Source organism: Tauraco erythrolophus, chromosome 6 (assembly GCF_009769465.1).
Source record: "Tauraco erythrolophus isolate bTauEry1 chromosome 6, bTauEry1.pri, whole genome shotgun sequence".
In the NCBI taxonomy this organism is placed as follows: Eukaryota; Metazoa; Chordata; class Aves; order Musophagiformes; family Musophagidae; genus Tauraco; species Tauraco erythrolophus.
This window is the reverse complement of record NC_141470.1, coordinates 69,388,360-69,413,156: the sequence shown is the minus strand read 5'-3', so window position 1 is coordinate 69,413,156 and position 24,797 is coordinate 69,388,360. Positions and strand designations below refer to the sequence as shown.

The 24,797-nt window shown below is 40.9% G+C and overlaps 1 protein-coding gene across 2 annotated transcripts; it reads right to left on the bottom strand.

Moving 5' to 3' along the window:
• Positions 1 to 648: 648 nt before the first annotated feature.
• DLGAP5 (DLG associated protein 5) lies at positions 649 to 23,559 on the bottom strand. 2 transcript variants are annotated; one of them, XM_086613006.1, is made up of 18 exons: positions 23,316 to 23,559; positions 21,801 to 22,009; positions 21,250 to 21,342; positions 19,577 to 19,661; positions 16,781 to 16,888; positions 15,526 to 15,596; positions 13,493 to 13,779; positions 12,961 to 13,082; positions 12,749 to 12,878; positions 12,334 to 12,419; positions 11,500 to 11,660; positions 8,027 to 8,119; positions 5,825 to 6,044; positions 3,849 to 4,098; positions 3,445 to 3,502; positions 1,956 to 2,124; positions 1,555 to 1,604; positions 649 to 771 (listed from the first exon to the last, which is right to left on the bottom strand). In XM_086613006.1, exons 1-18 carry the CDS (start codon positions 23,554 to 23,556, stop codon positions 649 to 651), a joined length of 2,556 nt encoding a protein of 851 aa, XP_086469132.1. In that variant the 5' UTR covers positions 23,557 to 23,559. The 2 variants fall into 2 exon arrangements, with proteins under 2 accessions (XP_086469132.1, XP_086469131.1); XM_086613005.1 differs by having other exon boundaries at positions 12,749 to 12,874; positions 12,954 to 13,082; positions 23,316 to 23,556.
• Between the last annotated feature and the right edge of the window lie 1,238 nt (positions 23,560 to 24,797).

The following is a 24,797-nucleotide window of genomic DNA, read 5'->3' as shown; positions in this document are numbered from 1 at the left end:
CTATTACAAAGGAAGTGGTTGTAAAACACCAGGAAGACTCCCTCACAGGCAAGAATGACATGCATCAAACCCTGCCACGTCTGCTGATTAGGTCAAGTTGTTAATGCACAGAGTACTGGAGCCTAAGGATGAAACAGCAGCTTCCTCACAGCAGCGATGGAGCATGGAACGGTGCTTCAGAGGAGGCAACAGGCTGAGTCCTGCCCCTAGAAGGTGCCCTCACATCAGAAACAGGGCACGGGTACGTACAGCTAGTCTGGTGGGCATCTTACAGTAGTAACTCATGACATAAGTAAGGTCAGGACAGAGAAAAGCTTAAAGATGAACAGCTTTACAACTTGAAGTAGAGAGGAAATACAGGAAATTATACAAAAATTAAAATATTTCTGGTTGTAGTCAGAGTATGCAACCATTGGATCCAGCAGGTATAGCCAGCAAACACTCCACTAATAATATACAGCAGTACTTACAGCACGTAATGACTGCACCATAAAACGTTACAAAATATTTTAAGAAGTTCCACCACCGAGTACGACAGGTATTCAGTCACTCAGAACACAGGTCAAGGGTAGCAGACTATACTCCGGATACCCTCTGTGGGGTTTTTTGTTGATATCATTTACACATTTTTGAATTTCAAGTCACTCTTCATTTTGCCCCAGAGGGAGAAAGGGGAGAAAACACAATAAGGTCATTGAACGCTTCAGCTGCAGCAAACTTCTGAGCTTTGCTCCTGACCGGCGTGAAGGGAAGCTCAGCATCCAGCATCGGCTGTGGGAGAAATCACATAGGAACAACTATCTGCTCTGCAAAACACCACTGCAGCGACACACGAAATAAGCTAACAGCAAATTCCCCTTTCTCCAATGACATCTGTATAAAAACCATAATTACTGTCAGGCAACTGTTTCAATTCAAAATCATGCACCGCTACGTACCATGACTTTCCTAAGAGAAATTTTGCAAGCTTGTTTCCAGGCATAAAATAAGAAGGGAATACGTGGTCCATTTTGAAGGCACTCATTAATTAAAGCAGTAATTCATATTTTAAAGAGGATTTTTCACAAGACTTAAGAAACTCCACACCCAAATTCTTTCAAAAACTCGAAAGTTTTTGCACACCTGCTTTTCCCTGTTGAATCTTACATCCAGCTGTAAAACACAAAGCTATAAAAAAAGGGATGGGACAGGCCTGGAATACTCCAAGAAGAATGTGGAAGGAAAAGGTCAGGCCATTCATTATGTCAGTAAATATTTACGAGGAAATCCACAAGAAATATAATTTAAATGATCAATTTGATAAGAACCAGACATTCTTCTATTACAAATGTCTCGATTCATCCTACACTCACCATATGCAACGAGGAATAACAGTGTGAGCCTCAGCAGGGAGAGAGGAATCGTGGCTTGTATTTGGACTAAGTTATAAGAATTGGCTTGATAGCATCTTACGGAGTTTAATTTCCTTTGTGCCGTAAGAGATTCTGTAGGAAAGGTTAACACCACTGTAGCACACAGATTGGCTCAGTCAAATAAACCTGAAGGTCAGCTTACCATATCAAAAGGATTTCTGCAAACGGATGCCAAATCACTACATGAAACATCTGAAAAATAAGAATATTTCATTTTAAGTTTTTTTTTTTTAAAAAGTTAGCCTGATGCTGCCAAAGCTGAAAAAACAGTTCTGTTTTCTGCATATACTGAAAAAAAAAACCCAAACCCTAAACTGTCTGTATTTACTTCTACTTCAAGCTTTTTATATTAGCTTCTCCTTCACATATCTCATGGAAACTATATCGGAAAATAAATCTGAGGGGCACTATTTGCTCATACACAGATTAATCAAGCTACAGCGATTCGAAAGAGCAATATTTAGACTATCATAAAACTTTAGAATAACCACAAGGCCCCAGCAATCCCACACAAACTGTACTAGCCAGCTTTAAGATATGCACCTGTTGGATGGATTTTTGGTTCTCCAGACCCAGCAAAGCTGGTCTCTGTGCAGGTCTCCTTCTCCGGACTGCACATGGCAATATCTTGTCCTTGTTGTTCTGCAGCAGATAGTTCCATCTCTTCCATGCCCTCCATTACTTCTAATTCACTGCTAGAATTTTCCAGCACCTGGAAGAGAAGGATTTTAACTGTTTCTTGCCCTCAGAGAGGCTAGGATGTCTGCAGTAGCTATATTTGCTTCCCAGAGAGCCCAAAGAAGAGGATCAGTGAAATCAGATGGACATGAGGCAGTAGCTAGGACACTAGGAAGCTTTCTTATTTTCTGTTTTGTCCACAATGAAAGAAGTTTGTCAGCTCTTGATGCAGAAAGCACAAAGGTGAAAGGTAGCCAGGACATCCATTCAAGGGATGTGAGCTTACAGAAACCAGCATGTCCCTGTTACATCAAACCAAGTTCACACATCTAATCTACAGTATAAAGAACAATTCCAGAGGGTTTTAGCTCCAGACTTAAAGGGTTTTAGCTCCAGACATTGTACAAAGGACAGGCAGGACAAGGATTGCAGCTCAACACTGTGATCCATTTCACACAAACTATTTCCCAAACACCCTTGTAAGCCTGATAATCTCTTGGAGAGTATGAAAGAAGTTCTTCCACACGAAAAATTTTGAACTTAAAGTGCCAAAAACATTCTGAGGATGTTCTCGAATGAGACTTTACCTCAAGAAAAACTCTATCCGCAATACTGAAAGTTACTGATCACCACAGTTTTCCCCAGAGAGTGACATCACCAACAAGCAGTTTCTCATTTGACAGGGAAAGGGCAAAGTAAGAGGCAAATGAACAAATTAGTAACAAAGATTTTTTTTTAAATATATATATTACATATACAAGGGGAGGGGGAACAAGTGCAGTAATCATGCACAGATCCATGCAGTGACAAATAAAATTAAGACACTCCATTTCCAATGAAAGGTACTAAAGGATGATTAACTGTATGCCTGTCGCCAAGTCCTCAGACATTTCAGGGCATGGATTTCTGAAATCTGATACTTGTATTAGTAACACTGCTCTTGCTATACCTCTAAACACTATAACAGCCCCATGCCCTGCTATGGCAGCACGAGGACCCAGGGAGCTAAACACTACTGTTGCCTGTAGTCATGGTCACCGGTGCAAAAGCATTTTAAAAAAATTTACACCAGAAAGGAACATTGCTTGTCCAAGCGACAAGTGTCATCATACAGCAGCCAACAGGACCTCCAAAATATAGCTCCCAAAGAGCCAGACAAGGTCCCCAAACAGCAGCAGTCTGTAGCTATGTCTACACTGAGAAGGAAAAAGCACCAAGCTAAGGAATACAAATGATATCCTGAAGAGGATTTGATCAGAAATCCATCTGCCTGGGGCTAATAAAAAGAACTTTTCTTTTTTTTTTTCTAATAATACAATATTTAAAGCACATACATGAACTATGCATGACTTACATTAGTTGCCTTTGCTGTGCCAGTAACAGGACAGTGTTCTTCTGCAACTACAGAAATGCTGGAAAAGAAACCAAAATGTTTTCATTCTTCTCAACCACATTCATCAATCACCTTTTGACTTATCCAACTGATCCTACAATTTGTTCTGCTATTATGCTTGTTCGTTTGGCACTGGTCAGCTACATCAAATCTTTGGGGCAAAAAATAAACTTCTACCCCAGCAGCGAAATTACATTTGAGCAAAGTTCTTAATATTTGTTTGAGGGAAGGAAAAGACACACGGACATTGCAACCTTTACCACTGCCAAACTGGAAGGTAACATTTAATTAGTATTAATTCTTCCAGTTAAAACTACAAAATTGTTTGTACAAAGTTAAGGAAAAGCTGCCTTTAAAATTCCTACCTTTGTTCAAGATAACAATCGGGGAGTTTTTCCAGCGGGGGAGTTTTTCCAGCGGGAAATTGGTGTGTTTTCAAATTTTGTGCTGGGTGGAAGCCTTCGAGCGCCAGTGGTGTTTGGTTTGCAGTTGTATCCTCAGGGTTGCAAGGAACAGAAGGAATGCTCTGAAGCAAAGCTCTACTGGATGATCTCGGCGTTGCCAGTTTTTCAGAAGTCCGCTGGGAAGATCTGCAAGGTGTCTTTGAAAGCAAGCCTGAAAAAAATGTGTTTAATGTTTCGTTACTACAGCAGTCTCCAGAAGATGAAATTGTTTGGGTTCTAGCTAGGAACGCTATTGTTTTCTGCTTGCTGAACTGTCTTATACAAACATTATATCAAAATCTTATGTACACTGCAAGAAGAAATTGAAAAAAGGTGACAAGAGTAGTCATTTTTAAGTTACAAAACTAACTTAATTCCAGGTATATAATTTAGCAATGACTATCCCTTCACAGAGAACCTGAAATAATGAGACTTGCTGTTCTTATTATGAAGTGAATCAGGTGAAAGCTGTCATTAATTTCCATTTTTCACATTAGATAATTTTAACAGACTGAAAAAGACACAGATTCAGAATTGATTCTTAGAATCATAGAATCATAGAATGGTTTGGGTTGGAAGGGACCTTAAAGATCATCTAGTTCCAACCCCCCTGCCATGGGCAGGGAAACCCTCCACTACACCAGGTTGCCCAAAGCCTCGTTCAACCTGGCCTTGAACACTTCCAGGGATGGGGCATCCACAACTTCTCTGGGCAACCTGTTCCACTGCCTCACCACCCTCAGACTGAAAAATTTCTTTCTTATATCTAACCTAAATCTCCCCTCTTTCAGTTTAAATCCATTGCCCCTTGTCCTATCACTACACACCCTTGTAAAAAGTCCCTCTCCAGCTTTCCTGTAGGCCCCTTTAGGTACTGGAAAGCTGCAATAAGATCACCCTGGAGCCTTCTCTTCTCCAGGCTGAACAGCCCCAACTCTCTCAGCCTGTCTCCATAGCAGAGGTGCTCCAGCCCTCTGATCATCTTCGTGGCCCTCCTCTGGACTCGTTCCAGTAGCTCTATGTCCTTCTTGTGTTGGGGACTCCAGAGCTGAACACAGTATTCCAGGTGGGGTCTCACAAGAGCAGAGTACAGGGGCAGAAATAACACATTCTTATAACAGATTCTCTGCTAGAGCTTGCTTAAACCCAGTGTTGCTCAAAACTTTTCAGACGTCTCTATTAACAAGAGGTATATGAAAAAAATTGCTAGTCTTGTGGTGAGGAAAGAGATCTACACAAAAAAATAAACTAGGAAATTCAAAATCAACTTATGAGCTAGGAATGGGAGAGAGGCACAATGGCTCCCATAGAGTCAAGGATTACTGAAAATACTGGCTTCACATAGATTGCAATAAAACAGATACTGAAAATAAAGTTAAATTTTGAGCACATGCTCAAAAAATCTCTATTCAACAGCTTTTATGGCAGACTGGAATTACATTACAGTCTCTTTGGACACAAATACAGATTATGGATGTACTTTATTTGCAGCTTTGAAGACAGCACTGCAAGAAATTTAAGTAAAAAAAAAAATCCCAATCCCTGTCTCGCAAATAGAGGACATTAGCCTGCACTGACTTTGACGAACAGGTTGTCAGTCAAGACTGGAAACACTCGGATTAAACATTCATTGTTAAACATGCTGAAAAAACAGGAACCATCCGCTTTTACCTCTCTGTTGAAGCAGAGATTTCATGTTACCATAATCACCCAAATCAGTACATTCATGGAGAACAGTTTATTTTGGATCCCTGATGTAATCAATCACTAGTTGAAATGCTGTGTCCAGTACTGGAGTTGTATCCAGTATAAACAGCATAATTTCTCTCCCCAGTGAGATTGGTTAAACTTTCTTTAGTACTTTCAGGTCACAGAAATGATGATTAAACTTCACCTACCTGGAAAAGTTTTCACAGGGCTTTCAATTCTGAAAAATCCCGCTTCAAAAACCACTTTTTCTACTTCTGGTAGCTTCTCCTCATGTGTACAATCAGCATCTCTGTCATGCTTCATTTTATCCCTCATAGCTGCTTTTATAGCAGCAAGGCGGTTTCGGGCAGCAGTTCTTCCAGCTGCTCCCAGCTTTGGTTTAGACACTCTGTTTGGAATAGTCTTTTTCTGAAATTGGAAGAAAGTTTGGTCACATCTGGAAGCTTCAGATAGAAGCAACTGCACAGGAACATCTACGCAACCGCTATTAAAGATCGCAACAGCCAACACACATGCTGGAGACAAGGTCTCTGTTCATCTCCAGAACATCCTGGGCTGCCATTCACCTCTGAAGGACAGTTTGTGATGACAATATTCAGGATTTTTCATTCTGAGTCTGCAGTTCAGAAATACGCCGTACAACTTTTTTCTAACAAATCTGGTGAATGTTTTTGAAAAAGGTGGGATGCAGGGACTCCTGCTGGCAGGGAGATAAAGCAGCTGCAGGACAGACCAGTCAGCCAGTGAAGCCTCTCCTGGCATTCAATTTTTCAAAGGAAGTTGTGTGTCTTGTATCATCTGTAGGGTTCTGACATTTATGGTCAGCTCTCACAGACTACATTCTCTCCGTTTTCCTGTGCCTGGAGTTTCTTACCGACCTTTGTATGGTTTTTATGGTTAGTTGAGCTGTCTCCAGGAACTGGATGGAGTTTAGGCAACGTGAATATGACTTGATGTTCAGTCATTAGAAGCAATTATATGTTCCAAACCAAAGAGTAGATAAAATAGCTTACATTAAAGCTTAACTTATTTTGGATAGTGTCAGAACGATTTGTGCTCAGAGAATTAGTAGCATAATGCTTCCCATGGCACTGTATTAATGGGACACCGTTACAATTTAGCGCTCACAGCTCAAAACTGGCAGTCACTGCCAAAGTCCTGTGTAGTTTCCTTTTCCATTAAGTCAGTGCCAACACCAGCAACCCAGAGAAAGCATTCTACATCTGAAGGGTAAATTTCTATTCTAATTTTAACAAACTCGCCTTACTAACAAAGGGTTCAATGACTCCAAAAGAGTCATTGTTAATTCTTAGTTCTAATCTTCCCAGCCAAAAGGGGCAACTAACATTACAAACAAGAACTACTCAAGTGCACCTGGGAGATGCACCCAGTACTGGGGCTGGTGCTGTCTTCTTCTATGTTGGCGACATGGACAGTGGGATCGAGTGCACCCTCAGCAAGTTTGCAGATGACACCAAGCCACGTGGTGTGGTTGACATGCTGGAGGGAAGGGATGCCATCCAGAGGGACTTGACGGGCTGGAGAGGTGGGCCTGTGAGAACCTCATGAAGTTCAACAAGGCCAAGTTCAAGGTCCTGCACATGGGTCGGGGCAATGCCAAGCACAAGTACAGGCTGGGTGGAGAATGGATTGAGAGCAGCCTTGAGGAAAAGGACTTGGGAGTGCTGGTGGATGAGAAGCTCAACATGAGCCAGCAATGTGCACTGGCAGCCCAGAAAGCCAACCGTATCCTGGGCTGCATCCAAAGCAGCGTGGGCAGCAGGTCAAGGGAGGGGATTCTGCTCCTCTGCTCTCGTGAGATTACCCCCACCTCCTGGAGTACTGCTTTCAGCTCTGGGGCCCCCACATAAGGACACAGACCTGTTGGAGCAGGTCCAGAGGAGGCCAGGAAGACAATCCAAGGGCTGGAGCACCTCTGCTATGAAGACAGGCTGAGAGAGTTGAGACTGTTCAGCCTGGAGAAGAGAAGGCTCCAGGGAGACCTTCCAGCAGCTTTCCAGTACTTAAAGGGGGCCTACAGGAAAGCTGGAGAGCGACTTTTTACAAGGGCATGTAGTGACAGGACAAGGGGCAACGGATTTAAACTGAAAGAGGGGAGATTTAGATTAGATGTAAGGAAGACATTTTTCACTCAGAGGGTGGTGAGGCACTGGAGCAGGTTGCCCAGAGAAGTTGTGGCTGCCCCATCCCTGGAAGTGTTCAAGGCCAGGCTGGATGGGGCTTTGAGCAACCTGGTGTAGTGGAGGGTGACCCTGCCCATGGCAGGGGGGTTGGAACTAGATGATCTTTGAGGTCCCTTCCAACTCAAACCGTTCTATGGTTCTATGATCTTGATGCCTTAGGAGACGTGTTTTAGGAGCTATTAATACCTTAACAATTGCTTTGTTCAGGACATCAAGTGGTTGCCACTCATTGTCTTGAAGCTTCTTCAGATCATCAAATTTTTTATTCACGTCTTCTATCTGTTGGAAATCCCAGAAAAGTCCAGATTTAATTTGCAAGACTACTCAGATTCACAACAGAACAGTGTTTCATAAAATCAGGTAACAAGTGTAAGCATAGTTATGCATTTAAGTACTTTTGATTTAAATACAGAAGCTAATTAAACCAGCAACCAATATTAAGTATTAAATGTTCTCATATATTTGACATGAAGGTTACACAAACATACACGACTTTCAGATTAGATGACAAGACTGGTATCATTTCTGTAGTTTGAAGGTTAGTAGAGGAAGCATCGAATCGTTCAGCAAGATCTAATATCTTAAATGAAGGAGCTGGTTTACAACCTGTTCTCATGCTGAACTTCAGCACCTGGACAATGGCTGCACTTAAGGAATGCAAAAAGAACACATTGCATAATTGCTCTTATACCAAACAAGCACCAGCCTTCCATTATGTAGGAAACACGTCATGCAAGCTTGTTTGCTCTTCTAAACTGCTGGCCTGGACAGCTTCATGATGCAGTCTGTGCTTGTTCATGACATCCTGTGGCTGGAGGCAAGCTAGTTCTGCAGCATTACCTCCTGCCTGATAACACAACAGCCTTGTTCTCCTTAGGCTCTGTAACAGAGGCACTTGCCTCCTTTGCTAGTAAGGCCATACAAGGCTTACGTACAGCAGACCAGTCACTGAAGTGACAAGTCCTTTATGTCCTCCCTGAAACTCAGAGGACATAAAAAAAAAAAGAAATGCAGAAAGGGACAGAGTCAGCAATTCTGCCACTCCAAGTTTATGCAAGTGAAAAAGTGGGGATGCTCAGGAGAGACCTGAGTTGCTCCCAAATACATAGTAAGCATAGGTAAACCCTGTTGCTCGAGTTACTGATTCTGGCAAAGTTTCCCTCAAATATCTCTGATGTATAAACAAGTCAAACCCTTACACTTTCTGGAGGGAATTTAAGACCCACAACTAGGACCTTTAGAAATCCATCTTTGCATTTGATTTAACTAGCGACAAGTTCTGTTGAATGATGATTTACAAATATTGCTGAGAGCTATTTTGATCTTTTAGAATATTATATTTTATTCTCAAACTAATGGAAGCATCAAAAGAGAAACAGAGAGGAAGGTTTTCCACCACCTCAGCTCATCCCTAAATAAGGTTATTGTAGTTTCTGCATTGCTCTCAGACTGAACCATGGAACACCTACTTTTCAGGGGAGCTCCAGGAATTTTCCAAAAGCTTCTAGCTTGGAAAATTGTATCCTCACTCCAAATCAGAATAAGACTTTCTATAAATATAATAAGTCTTTCTATAAATAAGTCTTTCTATAAATAAGTCTTTCTATAAATATATTAATAACAAAAGGAGGGCTAAAGATCACCTCCAGCCCCTACTGGACTCAGGGGGTACGTTAGTCACTAGGGATGAAGACAAGGCTGAGGTCCTTAATGCCTTCTTTGCCTCAGTCTTTAATAATAAGGTCAGCAGTTCCCAGGTGAGCTGGCCTTCGGTGTCTGAGTGCAGGGAGGGAGAGCAGATCGAAGCTCCTGTGATCCAAGAGGAACGGGTCAAGGATCTGCTCCTTCGGCTGGATGCCCACAAGTCTATGGGGCCTGATGGTATCCACCCGAGAGTCCTGAGAGAGCTGGCGGATGTCATTGCCAAACCCCTGTCCATTATCTTTGGGCAGTCTTGGCTCACTGGGGAAGTTCCGCTGGACTGGAGGCTGGCGGGTGTTACCCCCATTTACAAAAAAGGGTGGAAGGAGGATCCGGGGAACTACAGGCCTGTCAGTCTGACCTCGGTGACGGGCAAAGTCATGGAACAGGTTATCTTGAGTGCTATTAATGAGCACGTACAGGTTAACCGGGTGATCAGGCCCAGTCAACATGGGTTTATGAAAGGCAGGTCTTGCCAATCAAACCTGATCACCTTCTATGACAGGGTGACCCGCCTGGTTGACGAGGGAAGGGCTGTGGATGTAGTTTTCCTGGACCTCAGTAAAGCCTTTGATACAGTTTCTCATAGTGTTCTGGTGGAGAAACTGGTAACTGCTGGCCTGGATAGGTACACCCTCCTTTGGGTTAAAAACTGGCTGGATGGCCGGGCCCAAAGAGTGGTGGTAAATGGGGCTAAATCCGGCTGGAGGCCGGTCACCAGTGGGGTTCCCCAGGGCTCAGTGCTGGGTCCAGTTCTGTTTAACATCTTTATCAATGACCTGGATGAGGGGATTGAATGTACCCTCAGTAAATTTGCGGACGACACCAAGCTGGGAGGCTGTGTCGATCTGCTCGAGGGTAGGGAGGCCCTTCAGAGGGATTTGAACAGACTGGATCGTTGGGCTGAGGCCAATGGCATGAGCTTTAATAAGGCCAAGTGCAGGGTCCTTCACTTGGGGTATAAAAACCCCAAGCATCGCTATAGGCTCGGGGAGGAGTGGCTGGAGAGCTGCCTGGCGGAGAAGGACCTGGGGGTGTTGGTTGACTACCGGCTTGATATGAGCCAGCAGTGTGCCCAGGTGGCCAAAAAGGCCAATGGGATACTGGCGTGTATCAAGAATAGTGTGACCAGCAGGAGCAGGGAAGTGATCCTGCCCCTGTACTCGGCACTGGTGAGGCCGCACCTGGAATATTGTGTCCAGTTTTGGGCCCCTCGCTTTAAGAGAGATATTGAGCTCCTGAGCGAGTCCAAAGAAGGGCGACCAAACTGGTCAAGGGTCTGGAAAATAAAACTTATGAGGAGCGGCTGAGGGAGTTGGGGCTGTTTAGCCTGGAGAAGAGGAGGCTGAGGGGAGACCTGATTATGGCCTATAAATACTTGAGAAAAGATGGTGGGGAGGTAGGGGAAGGGCTCTTTACATTAGTGATGGGTGATAGAACAAGACGAAATGGGCATAAGCTTAGTCAGGGGAGATTCAGGTTGGATGTTAGGAAGTATTTCTTCTCTGAAAGGGTTGTCAGCCACTGGAATAAGCTGCCCAGGGAGGTGGTTGAGTCCCCATCCCTGGATGTGTTTAAGAATAGGGTGGATGAGCTACTTGAGGATATGGTTTAATGGGGATTAGGGATGGTTGGACTCGATGATCTCTAAGGTCTTTTCCAACCTAGAAATCTATGAATCTATGAATCTACGACTTGGCTACACGCTTTCATTCCAGAGAAAACCAAGATACACAGGCCACAAGAAGACACAACAGATGAACAGGTCCATAAATTATAAATCATAGCATACCAGCTGATACTATTCACTATCAGAAATTGTTACACAAGGACCTGCATTTTTTACATAATAAAAAAAACCAAACAGAATCTGAATATTAAAAAGCCAATAGTTTAAATCCATTGCTCATAAATAACCCCACCAACTTTATTCTAGCAGGTTAAATGCAAGTACCTACCTGAAAATTAACCATGTCCCAAAATCCGTCTAAGTCTGTACACGTTGTTTCTTTTTCACCACGTTTAAATTCACAATTGTCCACCAGTCCTTCAAACTGTTTAAACCTTTCTGCTATGAGCAGTCTTGTCTGACCAATTGTGGTGCGAATAAGATCTTTAGCTGATAGCAACAAGAAAACAATAAAAAAAAGGTACATCTTGGGATAATCCATCATTTCAATATTTATTTAAATAAGTATTTGAAGAATCTGGAATTTATTTCTTGTTTGAGCTCTGTCCATCTATTGCAGACTTGCAATACAATTCAGATGGAGCAGACCTGTCCCTTGAACTGCTCTAAACTTGCTTCTTTCAAAATAAAATGTTACCATCTCCGTAAGTCATTAAGATAAGCATTGACAAGTCATCTTAAAACCCAACTTTATTTTTAAAAATCAGCTTGGTTAAAGTTCATACATTTAAATACACTTAAAATTCAACTTTACGCTTAAAACTAACAACAGAAAAAACTATATCGATAGGCACTTTCTTCACTTTAGTGTCAATCACCGTCATGTCAAGTATCATAGAATCCTAGAATGGTTTGGGTTGGAAGGGACCTCAAAGTTCATCCAGTTCCAGCCCCCTGCCATGGGCAGGGACACCCTCCACTACACTAAGTTTTAGCATTAGGAGATAAGGCATGCCTTTTTGTCTTGAGGCAGATACAACCTTAACTTTTACTAAGTGCTGCAGAGTGCTATTTTGCAAATATATTCTGATACGTGTACTTTTCTCTGTCCCCTTCAGTTACCAAAACACCCCTTCCAGTGCCTACTACAGTTTAGCCTTACCATCGTCTGGAATATCCAGCTCAAATTTTCCATCCCAATGGAGGCACTGAGACATCAGCTTCTCAGTCTCAGACCGAAGAATATTTCTAAAAATTAAGGGAGAGTGAAAAAATAAGGTTTTAGGAGAATACACAAACTGCTGTCACTACTTGTGACTGTTAAGGACTAACATCCTTTTGCTTTCAGAGAAGCTACACTGTCTCTGAGCAGAAGCCCTTAGATTTTTTTTTTTTCACTTTGCTGACTAGCTGAGATGCAATGTCTTTTCTACTGCTTTCAAGCTTGTGTTCCTTAGGACAAGGTGTTAGTCTCCAGAATTTTATATTTTTTAAAGCTAATCTTTACAAGGCATCTCGTTACTCATGCTAAAGACCTTCCAATGGACAACAGGGAAGTGAAACGAGTGAACACAAACCTGAAATAGGGCACATCATGCTCTTGCTCTCTTATATCATCTGACTTCACTTCAAGGACTGTTTTATCTGCAGAGACAGGAATTGTTTCATTTGGTCTCTGAATGGAAGTCTGCGCCTCTGATTCACTTGCTGAAAAATATGAAAGGCAGTTGTTCAGAATCTGGTGAAAACCAAAAACATCAGAACAATAAAATAAACGTGAACTTCCTACCGTTTTCTCCTTTCAGACTTGTAGTGGTTTGCTGTTCTTGAACGCCTTCACCAGCAGGTGAAACTTGACTTTTAAAATTAAGCTCTTCTGCCCTAGTCTCACTGGATTTTTCAATTATATTACTGGAAACAAACAGAAATTACATTCAGGGTTAAGACGCGCTGAGAAACTGACATCAAATATGGCCAAATACATAGAAATGCACAACTGAGAAGGCAATCCTACATGCTACGCTGGAGAACTCAAGTAAATCCTATCAAAATGAATAAATCTGTGCAGAGATGTATATGGCCCAGTCCCCCATATATGCAGCTGCTCTACTTCTAAAGCACAGACAGAATTATGCATTATACAGCTTGCTTTGCTGTTGTATTAAGCCCACATCTAAGCAACAATAGCAACCATGACGTCAGGTGTTTCAACGTCACAAGTTTGTTTAAACAGGGAATCTCTCTATAGAAAAGAGGACGGTTTCTCTATCATCACAGAGAGGTCCACTTGCATTTTAGGCCATTAGAAGAAAGAATCTTACACTGGAGACGTCGCGAAATCCCAGAAGGCATTAGGTGTCAAAAATGCATTTGCCCTAGAAGGAGTCATGGGTGTAACTTTGTAGGTCGCTAATCCACTTAATGGCTGAAACACAAAGTTTTGAGGTGCGAAAGAGCGAGTTCTGGGTCTCCGTGGAACAGAATTGGCTTTGTTTTCTGCTGAGGTTTGCTCCTGTCGAAGTTCTACTGATGCTGAATGTTCAGAATCAGCTGCAGAATCTTTCATCACTGGGTCCAGATGAAAGACTTCATGTTTAGAAGGAATTACCTATAACAGAACAAATAGACAAAGCGAACACCACATTATCAAATCAATGAAGAGTGTGCTATAGGCATGGGCTAAATTATAACACAACTGCCTGAAAGCCATCAGGAATCATAGAATCATAGAATTATGAAGGGAACAGTTTCAAGTAAGTCACCTTCTACAATAGCACACGTGTACAGAAGTCATGATTAGTCATGATTAGTCATGAAGGCCCAACTGGTTTTGACACCTGCAAACCATTTTAGCAACAGGAAGAGCACTTCTCTACAAGGAATGCAACAATCCACTGAAGGGACTAAAGCAGCAGCAAACCTCACCTACCAAAACAGAAACTAAAATTAGCAAACGCTTGCTCCCTCTGCTAGAAAAAATGCTTTAAGGTGATGAGCTCCTCAAGAGCAAAATTACTGGCTCCAAATCCAACCAGGTCTGTGGAATAATCACAGTTTATACACATACTCTAACCCAAAGACCAAGCTAAAATAAGCTGATAAATTTATACACATACTCTAACCCAAAGACCAAGCTAAAATAAGCTGATAAATGAGGAACGCAGCCCAAGACAAGCGTAGTTAGGACCACAGAATGTCCTCAAAAGAGAAGTTAATCAATAAGTTGAATCCACATTCCTATGAGATGAGTGACCAGATAGTCATTCAGAATGTATTTCTGAGATACCTATGTTGAGATATTGTTAGCTCAAACCAGCCAAAAGAGCTTAGATTGTTTTTCAAGAAAATGCGCATTTTTCAATCCACTGAAAATCTTGTCGTACTTTAGCTACCCCTGCTTGGAACGTCAGCCTTGAAGTCAACTTCTAACACACTTCTGTAACAAGTTGACTGAGTTTACAGCAAGAGTTTAGCAACTGGCAGCACAAAGCAACTCCTGCCTGTGAAGAGGTACTTATGTGAACGAAGATGTAAGTGCCTCTTACCTTCGGCCAGCGTTCGTGCGGGATTGCAGCAGTTTCAAGACAACACTAGAGCCCAGTTATAGAAACAGGAGTGGAGATGGGAGGTGAGGGAGACATGAGGTGAGAGGGAACAGTGGAGTGCGAAGGAGGAGAAAAATTCACTGATAGTTGTTGCACGGGACTGTCCGTGCATGAATGTATATGGAAATTGTTTGGGAACCTGGGATGGAGGGCTACGATGACTTCACGTACTGCTGTCTCCATGTAGAGGCAGGAAAGCTTTGTTACAGCAGTGACACCAAGAACCACAGTGCCTTTAACTATGGTATGTCTACCTTGCAGAGAATAACACTTCCAGCTTAATTTGTCGTGGTTCAAAAATCTAAAAACATATTTATTTCTTCGCTTCCACAGTCTCCTACCGTTACCTCAGCAGCAAAAGGGTACATTCAGAGTATGTTTCAAAAAGGAATGAACTGCACAAAATTTACAAATGCTAGATAAAATCAGCAAAGCAGGTCTTTTTTTTTTTTTCCACTAGTTAAACTACCAGGTGTGCGTTATGTCATGGAAGAATTTCCCGTCCAATTTAAATCATTGTCCAGATCTTGATTAGTAATCAAGTCATCCATATAAGCAAACTATATTTGATCTTAATTTTAAAAATATGACAATACAAATACATACAGCTTCTTCCCAAAATCTAGCTTATTAGTGAACCTCTTATTACATCTATGCTTGAACACAAGTATATTTGAGCTACAATTACACTGTTATTGGCTTTTAAATCAGTTTTACTGTGTTTCCATTTCAAATATTAAGTGACTTACCTCCATGATGTCAGGTTTGACTGCTTTCTTCTGTTTTCCTACATTTGCTGTCTTTCTCTGTGACTGGTTACCTAGAATGAGAGAAATCCTGAGGTCAAAAAGGCATCTGATTAAGACCATCTTTCACCAAAAGAATGCTATAAAAGACCACTCATTAGAGATAGGGAATGTTGTTTCTTGATTGGGAGGAGGCTACAAGGCAGATATCTAATTGCAAAAGTTCATTCAAAAGAAACCTTGGCCTAGGATTTAACGGCCTATTAAGAGATGTATCACCAAGAAACGAAAACAAATTAAGTCATTAGTCTTTAGATGTTGTCATAAATTAAAAATAAAAATTACTTTGCTTCCTTAAAAGCTGCAGAGATTGTGTCATGTCAATTTGAGTTCAGATTTTTAATTTATGTATGGCATAAGACTTCCATTGGTGAATTGAAACTGATACTATCAAAGCTATGCTTTCAGCCTAGGGGTTAAATTTATCATATATAACAAAAGGGACACTGCAAAACATTCTGGAGTATTTTCTGAGAATAAGAATATATACTAAAAATTTTCCCTTCAATAACCATTAAGCTCCCCTATTCTAGTAAACAGGCAAATGCAAAGAGAAATTCCTGACCTGAAGAACGTAGGCTGTCATCGCTTCCAGAGGTATCTGCTCCTGACCACAAACTTAATATATTATCACATGTCCTTAAACAGCAATACACCAAACTGGCAAATCTTTACCAGTTCTGGTTTTGTTCTTTTAGTTTCTAATTATCATATGGCTATTGATGCTCCACACTAATGGATTTTATGGGAATCTGTCCAATGTTGGTTTCAACATCTTGATTTAAATATTGCAATAGAGTTCTAGATGAAAGTCTAAGTGATACAGTATTTAGTCCTTTTCTTACATGACAATGTGGCATGAGTTACCCACAGTCTATCTATCAAAGACTACTGCTATCATTCTGCTAGCTACACAGCAGAATGTAGTGTGCTAAGACAGCTCCGAACAAGCCGATATGTATCTCTACAGCACAACAGAACGGCCAAGATAGCAGTAAGATCCTAAAGACAACAGAGCTGTCCTAGTATATCATTTGACAACAAGTCCAACGGCAGCCTATTAACATACATATGTTGTTCCCAGTGCTTGCTTGTTGTTGCCAGCAGTAGATGGTATCTCTTTACAGCACGCTTTTCCAAATACTCGCCCATCGGGCTTGAGCTACTCAAGCAGGACTATAGTCACTCCCTCACTTACCAGTAGTAGTAGCAGCAGTAGTTGCTGTTTTCAGCATCTGCCTAGCTGCAGAGGAGGCTGCTCTGGTGACTCTTACGTTTGCAGTTGTCTGGACTGCAGTCTGCAACACTGTAAGAAATGTTAATTTCAGAGATTTGAAAGCTTAATGAGTTGCATTCAAATAACAGAATTGAAAGTTTACGTTTTGCAGAAAGCAGAAAAGTGCACTAGCAATTATTAGTTGCACTTGTTTGCCAGAATCAGAGATTATTTTTTTTTGTCAGTTCAGTGCAAGCAGTGCTAAACATGGGCAGCACAGCTCAGCCTTAGCATAAGGCAATGCTCTGAGGATCTCGATTGAAGATGGTTTTGTTGTACAGTAGTGCCTCCAGGATCTAATAACATTGAGATACCAGTGTGCTAGGTGCCATGTACACAGAGTAAGGAACCCTTCTCACTGTTCCCTGTGATCAGAGTCAACACCATTCCTATTTTACAGATGAAGTTTTCTGGAGTAATAACTTGCCATGGTTATTTGCACAGCTGGAAATAAAACAAACCATCTCTATAAGAAAGTGATGCCCTGGTCATTAGAAGAAAGTTTTCTAAAGACTGAATTTACTGTAATCTAATAAAGTATTCTTAAGAGGAATCTCACCTGACATTTTATAAAATACAACTCAAATCCATGCACTGTATTAGGGGATAAGTGGGGATACTAGATTTCAGGCAGATACAGAAAAGGAGGGTATGAAATAAAGAGCTCTTGTAAATTTTTTTATGTGCAGGAGAATGCTATTATTTTTGGAAGGAAATTAAAAACAATATTAAAATACAAAGATGAAAATTATTAAGATGGGTAATCATAGAATGGTTTGGGTTGGAAGGGACCTTCAAGACCATCTAGTTCCAACCCCCCTGCCATGGGCAGGGACACCTTCCACTACACCAGGTTGTTCAAAGCCACATTCAACCTGGCCTTCAACACTTCCAGGGATGGGGCATGTTTAGAATTGCAGGTTGACAAGTTGGGAAAAAAAAATTACTAAAGAACTAACATTTCATTTATCCAAACATTCAGTTCCCTAACATTTTTGTACCAGTGTTTAAATACACATAACAATCTCTTGATTCAGCAAAAAGCATTATCAAGACTAGTGGATGATAATTTAAAAAAAACACGATAATGTGCAAATTGTTATATCAAACACCGATAATAGATCCTTTCAGTATTCATTGAAGGCATGACGAAATTTATTTAAATAAAGGTCTGCTGCTTGCTGATTTAATTAAGTTAACGATGCAAGAGTCATTCCACTCTGAATTACTGAATCTCTTGCATTAACGTCAGTATTCCACATGACTTACCCGCATCTCCTTAATGCATGAACATCACTGTGCTATCAGGAAGAATTTCTACTCTAAGGCATTCTACTCCATTAAACAAAGGTGGCACGGGTTGGGGTTTTTTTTGTTTCACTTTCTTAAGAAACGTATCTATTTGTCACACAGAAAGTCCAATAACTAGAGAGATACAGAAGGGGCTATTGTAAAATATGAAAACATTAAGATTGTACTTGTCATTTATTAAAGACGACAATCACTTATTTATTCAGCTGCGTTAGTGTGCATCAGAAGTTCAGAGTCCTGTCTCCAACATTTTTTATATATATATGCTAACATGCTTTACCAGGCAGCTATCCTTTCCCAAACCTTTTTCAATGCTGTGTTACACAGTTTCATTCAGAGACCACAGACAACAGTTTATCTGCTGACAGACAGAAGGAAGACTTCACTAAAAATATTCACAGCTGATTCAATCAGCTATTTTGGCTTGGAGAACCAGGTCCAGAGGAGGGCCACGAAGATAAGAGGGCTGGAGCACCTTTCCTATGAGGACAGGCTGAAAGAGTTGGGGCTGTTCAGCCTGGAGAAGAGGAGGCTCTAGGGTGACCTTATAGCGGTCTTCCATTACTTCAAGGGGGCCTACAAGAAAGATGGGGAGAGGCTGTTCAGGAGGGCCAGTTGTGATAGGACAAGGGGTAATGGTTTTAAAATAGAGGGAGGTAGATTGAGGTTGGATATTAGGAAAAAATTTTTTACCATGAGAGTTGTAGAACACTGGAACAGGTTGCCCAGAGAGGTGGTGGATGCTCCATCCCTGGAGACGTTCAAGGCCAGGTTGGATGAGGCCCTGAGCAACCTGATCTCATTGGAGATATCCCTGTTCCTTGCAGGGGGGTTGAACTAGATGACCTTTGAAGGTCCCTTCCAGCCCTAACCATTCTATGATTCTATGATTTTCCAGGTTACCCACAATACCAAGAAAAGTCCATGTTTTATTTGTATCAGCTGTGCTTTATCTTTCCAGGTGAAGACACTTGCTCTTCTGTAATAGCAGCAGCTACTATATGGGACATTCTTCTTCGCGACAAACTGGAAGCTCTGCACAGCTCCAAACGCTGAAGCAGCAGTCATGCGATTCTGCCTACTGACCTTTTTCTTTTCCCTCTCCTAGGGTGAATAATCAGTAACCAGGACAGCATTAAGTATCCTGCATTCCATTTTCTCAGCCTACAGAGGCAACAAGAACATGCAATACCTAGAGCCACATGCTTGATGGTCTGCCAGCTGCTGCCATTGTCATAGTTGATAGGGACGGTCATCATAAAAACTCCGTTTCCTACACCCAAAAACCTAGTAGGGATCTCTCCCAAAGGTGCTCCTTGCCCCCTCTCCCATAATGTCACAACCATTGAGTCAGAAAAATCAAGCAGCAGTGTCCTTTCAGATGTAGGGCTCGTTCTACTTTCATACCTTTCTGTTTTTCAGCTGCTTTGTCCGTACTCATCTGTTTGCGTCCCGCTTGCGTAGGGCGCACGCTATGCCCGTTGGCACAGACCTACAAGAGAAGATTGGTTTTTTGTGAAGCATCATCTCCAGAAACTAAGAAGGCTGATTTCTTTCATCTTTCTATCTCAGGCTCCAGTAAAACAAATGGTCCAGTAGTTTGGCACAATGGGCTTTAAAAAGTAAAGAGATACTAAGGATAATTAAAATAGCTATTTTGGACATGTGTTGATGTGCATTATCCAAAATTAAGAATTTGTCAGAAAAAATATGAAGAAAAATATTTAAGAAAGTTTCAGTCTACTATGAAACTAGGTACCAATTACTAGCGCATCTTACTATATATCAGGTGTTTTAAAAACCAGTTTTCAGAAAAAAAAATAAAATCACTATTAACTCAGTTGTCCCTTCGTAAATTTATGACAGGAAATCCTTCAAATGAATTAAAGTTTTGTAAGGTAAAATAGGTAGATTCAAATGATAGCTTCTTTTACAGATTACTGCTGGTGAAATCCCTCAAAACCCCCTACTTTTTTTATTCAAGTAACAGCAGAAGAAATTGCCATGATTCATGGTAAAAATATGCCAACATTGAAGTGACTTTGAATGCTGTTCCAACCAGTAAAGATTAACCATGGGTGATACCTACAGTAATTGCATCTCAACACAATGCACCTCCATTTACAAGGCATTGAGGAAAAACTAGATAGAAATTTGCACCAACACCATATACCTCCTGTGACTTTCAGCCACTGGTTTTGCCCATTTCTAATACTGACTACACTACGGAAAAAGCAAGGGGAAAAAACTTCTTGCTGATAAAATTCCCCAACAAAATAAAACAGGCAGCTCCATGTCCAGCATGTTGAAAATAGTAAATTCAGCAATAGTGGTCTTGCATACGTTAACGTGAGATGAAACATTTCACAATTTTTAAAAACTTAACTATCGTTTCGACTTTACGAAATTAAGATGCCAAATTAGCAAAGTAAATAGTATTTCAACAGTTATGTGCACCAGATCTGTCACTGCAGAGACTCCAAGAAGTCAAACAAATATCGCAGTCAGGCTAACTCAATCCTCCATCTTTAAACCAGCAGATAAGGTGGCATGCAATTTAACACGCAAGAATATTTTAAGTTGGACTTTAAAAACAAGTGTTCTTCCCTACTGTAACAGGATTTTAAGATTGCAGTCAATCTGCTGGGTTGCCTGCAACTTGTTGATGCTAGAATGCGATCTGTGAGAAGAATGAACTGACTTTTTATAAGACTTTCAGCATTTAAGAGAGATTCGCTGGTTCTCCAAGCCAAAAGCAAAGTATATAACTTTAGTCTCACTGCTATCTCTACTCTTACTTGCAGGCCTTTCTGACTACAATGTTTTGTATTGAAAAGGGATCTGGAAGATCTGTGCACTTTTTTTATACTGACATAATCAAACTCTCTGCAGTTCAGTTCAGCACAATGCCATCTATCAGCTTGCTGAAAGCTTTTCTGACCTTATTTATATTTCTCACCAGGAGAAACTCCTTAGAGCACTCAACACGTAAGCATACAACTCAGTTACGGTCAGAGGATAACTGCATCCTTTTCTCTAAATTTATTTGCTGAAGTTTATATATAAAAAAAACCCCAAACCATAGAGTGCTTAGATGCAGTCGGTATCACAGCTTTTTCTTCTTGGATCTTGGCCTTTGATCGAGTAATCCTCCCAGAGGACGCAGGAGCTGCCTGGAAACATCCCCAGGGAAACAAGAGTTAATATACTCCTTTTACCCTCCCATCACTGTTAGAGTGGGCAAGAAGCCCGAGTGTGAAAAGCAACATGCCTGTGCAAAATGGGTCAAGCGTGTAATTTGAAAAACATTCCAAGTCAAGTGGACTAAATAGGGACAAGTTACCAGTTCTCAGATAACTTAGCTGTTTCATTTGTGGATGAGCCATTCCGGTTTTTGAAGTGAGAACATAGCCATAAATACAAAAATCAACATACCACTTGGACTGTTTCCTACTTAGTTTTTTTAAAAAAACGAAGCTAATTACTCCCTTATTGTTACTTATTATAAAATAAATATTTACAAAATCGACAAAATTTACAAAAATATACACACAAACTTGCACACAAGTATAAACTTCAATATCATATACTATATATACTTCACGTAGATATTTAATATTTCTCTTATTACCTTCTCTCTTGGCTTTACTGTCACAGGATCTTCAGGTACAAGTGAAAGAAATCCAGGCGCAGCTGGTCTGTATAATCCCACTTTAAACACACCCTTTTTTGCTTTCTCTCTTTGCTCCCTCTGTTTTCGAAGCTCCTTTTCTTCTTTGTAGCGCTGGAGCATTTCCTTGCGTTCATTAATCCTCTTGGTGGCTGCATTTGTACATTGTTCTGAAGCAAAGACGGAAGACAGACACCTTCCAAAATCTTGAAGGCACTTTTGAGCCAACAATAACTTAAAAAAAAAACACTTTTCCAAGCTAAAAGAGGAACATATGAAGTCAAAGAGCAGAAAGCTGTCTGGAACCTGTGCCTGCAAGTTTTAACCAAAAGTCTCATAATACAAATCCATGTAACCTAAGAGCTTGCTAAAAGCTTAAATTCTCCTAATTGTTTTAAAACAATGCTAAAAGAGCATTCAATGGTGAACTTCAACTTACAAACACACTTCCCCAAAACTGCACCTGAGGGATTACTGTAAATTCACACGCATTTTACAGTGTGCAGGCTGTTCCTGCAAGGTTATTAGTATTAAACTTGACACTTCAACTATTTATTTAGTTTATTTGTACCAGTTTCTCTATTCGAAGACTTGTAACGTCATTGAAAGCTGACGTCTAGGTCAGCTTTAGGTACCAAAGCCTGCCTCCGTCTGAGAACAAATGAGGCAGAAGTCATATGAAAGAATAAAACCCTAAGATGATGCCAAACTTGAATTACATGTCTATCTGAAAAATTAATGTCTACTCAAAGTTAAAATTTATTGAAGATAATCAAGACATAAACTTCTTACATTTCATATTTGACATGATTACATAGGGATTGCACTTCTTCCTCCAATAACCTTCTGCTATCAAAACACTGAAGGTGAAAATATTTCTTAAGAAATCTGTTAACATTTTTAAAGATTAACTGAATTCCCTAGGCCATAAGAACCCAGGAGAGCCAGGGAAGAATTCAGTACTTGTGCAGGCCCTATTTTCTGGGAGGAAAGATAAGTTATCAAAAAAATAGTAATTTTGGAAAATAAAATTATACTATGTATTTATCCATTCATAATTCTATATACTCAATTACAATAGACAATTGCTCATTTTTAAGCATACTTTAAGCACGACAGCAACCAGTTATACGTTAGATGAGATTTTTAGATCAGGGTTTTTCACTTCTTGAACAACAAACCAAGCAATCATTAAGAGATTTTCCATTGAGTAGTCTTCCTTCAGCTGCTGCAGATAAAGCAGAGCAAAGCATCGTTCACACCACCAGAGCAGTGAGGAGGATAAAGCTGTACTAAGACTTTACTTCCTTGATTTTCTTAACAGTTAGAAGAACTGGTAGCCATTGTTTTTTAAATCAAATCTTTTCTTCAAATTCAAACATTGGCCACAATGAGGTTCCTGTGAGAATGTTACTAAACCTTCTTAAAGACATTTTCAACAATTCAAAAAAAGCTTTAGAACGAGTCTTTACTTACTCTGCTTTCCACTGCTGTTCTCTTGAGAGCACGTTTCGCTTGTCTCATGTAGTCGAGAACTTCCCCTCTCTTTTGAGAGCTGGACGTTGACATCTGCCAGTCCAAACCGCCTGCCCTTTTCAAACAACTTGTGCCTGTTCTCCTTCTGAAGCATGGATTTTCTGCGCGCAACTTTCGTTCTGAGCGCTTCTGTGCTCAGATCCTTTTTGTATCGACTGGTGAACTGGGAGGTAGCAGCCATCTCGATGACCCTAGACAAAAATCACCTTCATTAGGAAGCAAGCTGTCATGTTTTGCTTTGCCCTTTTCGTTGGAGTTTGCATGTTAGGAACAAAGCAAGCCCTGGGTTCTTCGTTTCTGCACGTGCACCAGAGAAAATGCAAATGACAATCTCGGTAATGACTCCTCATTATTTATCTTTATTTTATTCAAGGGGGCAGTTTGTTTGCAATCAACAAGTCTGACACAGAATCAGTAGGGGACACTGCATCACTGCCAAGGATTGGCCTGTCGGTCCTTTTTCAACACAGATGTTTTTCGTGTTAGGGAGACAAGTAAACGACAAGGTTGTAGGACAATACTTGGAAGCAACGTGGCCATGGAGCATTTAGATTGTACCCTATCTGATGGCAAGGCGTTTTCGTCGTGCATCAGAGTATTTGGCACCATTTCCCACCCACGTTTCCAGGATGCAACTGCAACACAATAGCGTTTATTTCCAGCAGGATTTCTTCCTACTTTTTTAACCTGAGGAAGACTCAATGCAAAAGTCAGTTGGTTTGTACGTGCTGTGCTAACAGCAGTGCAAAAAGCTCCATCCCATGCACCCTGCTGAAGCCTGTTTTATCAAGGGTTTCCATTCTCTCTTCCTGGGGAGAGGTCAGGACCAGTTCTTGCAATTGGTCTTACTCTGCCTGACACCTCAACCAGGGTCTTTGAGAAAACTCATCTTCCATTACTTACAAAAAACAGCTTTACAGTAAGGAGGGTGACAGAGCTAAACTAAACAGCCAACAGATACTCATTGACCAGTAAATTGGTCGTTTACGGAGGTTCTTAATTTCCAGATAACAAATTTTGATCAAGCTAAAGGAATCATCAGGGAACCAGACTGAAAAGATCAACTTGACTATGGGTGTACGAGATTTCCTAAAGTAAATCACCCTCCTCCTCCATTCACTGTCAGTATCTCAAGCCAAAAACACCACTAGCAGCCCAACTGAAAAACCCAAATTCCTGAAGAAAAAGAGTAACAAAATAAATAGAAAGAGTACAGAAAGAAACAGCAATGTACTCTTAAACTGTATATACTTAAGGAAAAAGTGAGCAAGGAGGGAATCTGAGCTACTGTAAGAAGGAATACAGGCAAAGTATCTCCAGATTATCATCACTGCTGGCAGGGGCAGCTCCTTGTGCCCCACTTCATGGCAGTATTCACGTACTGAGTAACTCGTGCAGCACCAACAGTACCTGCACAACCAC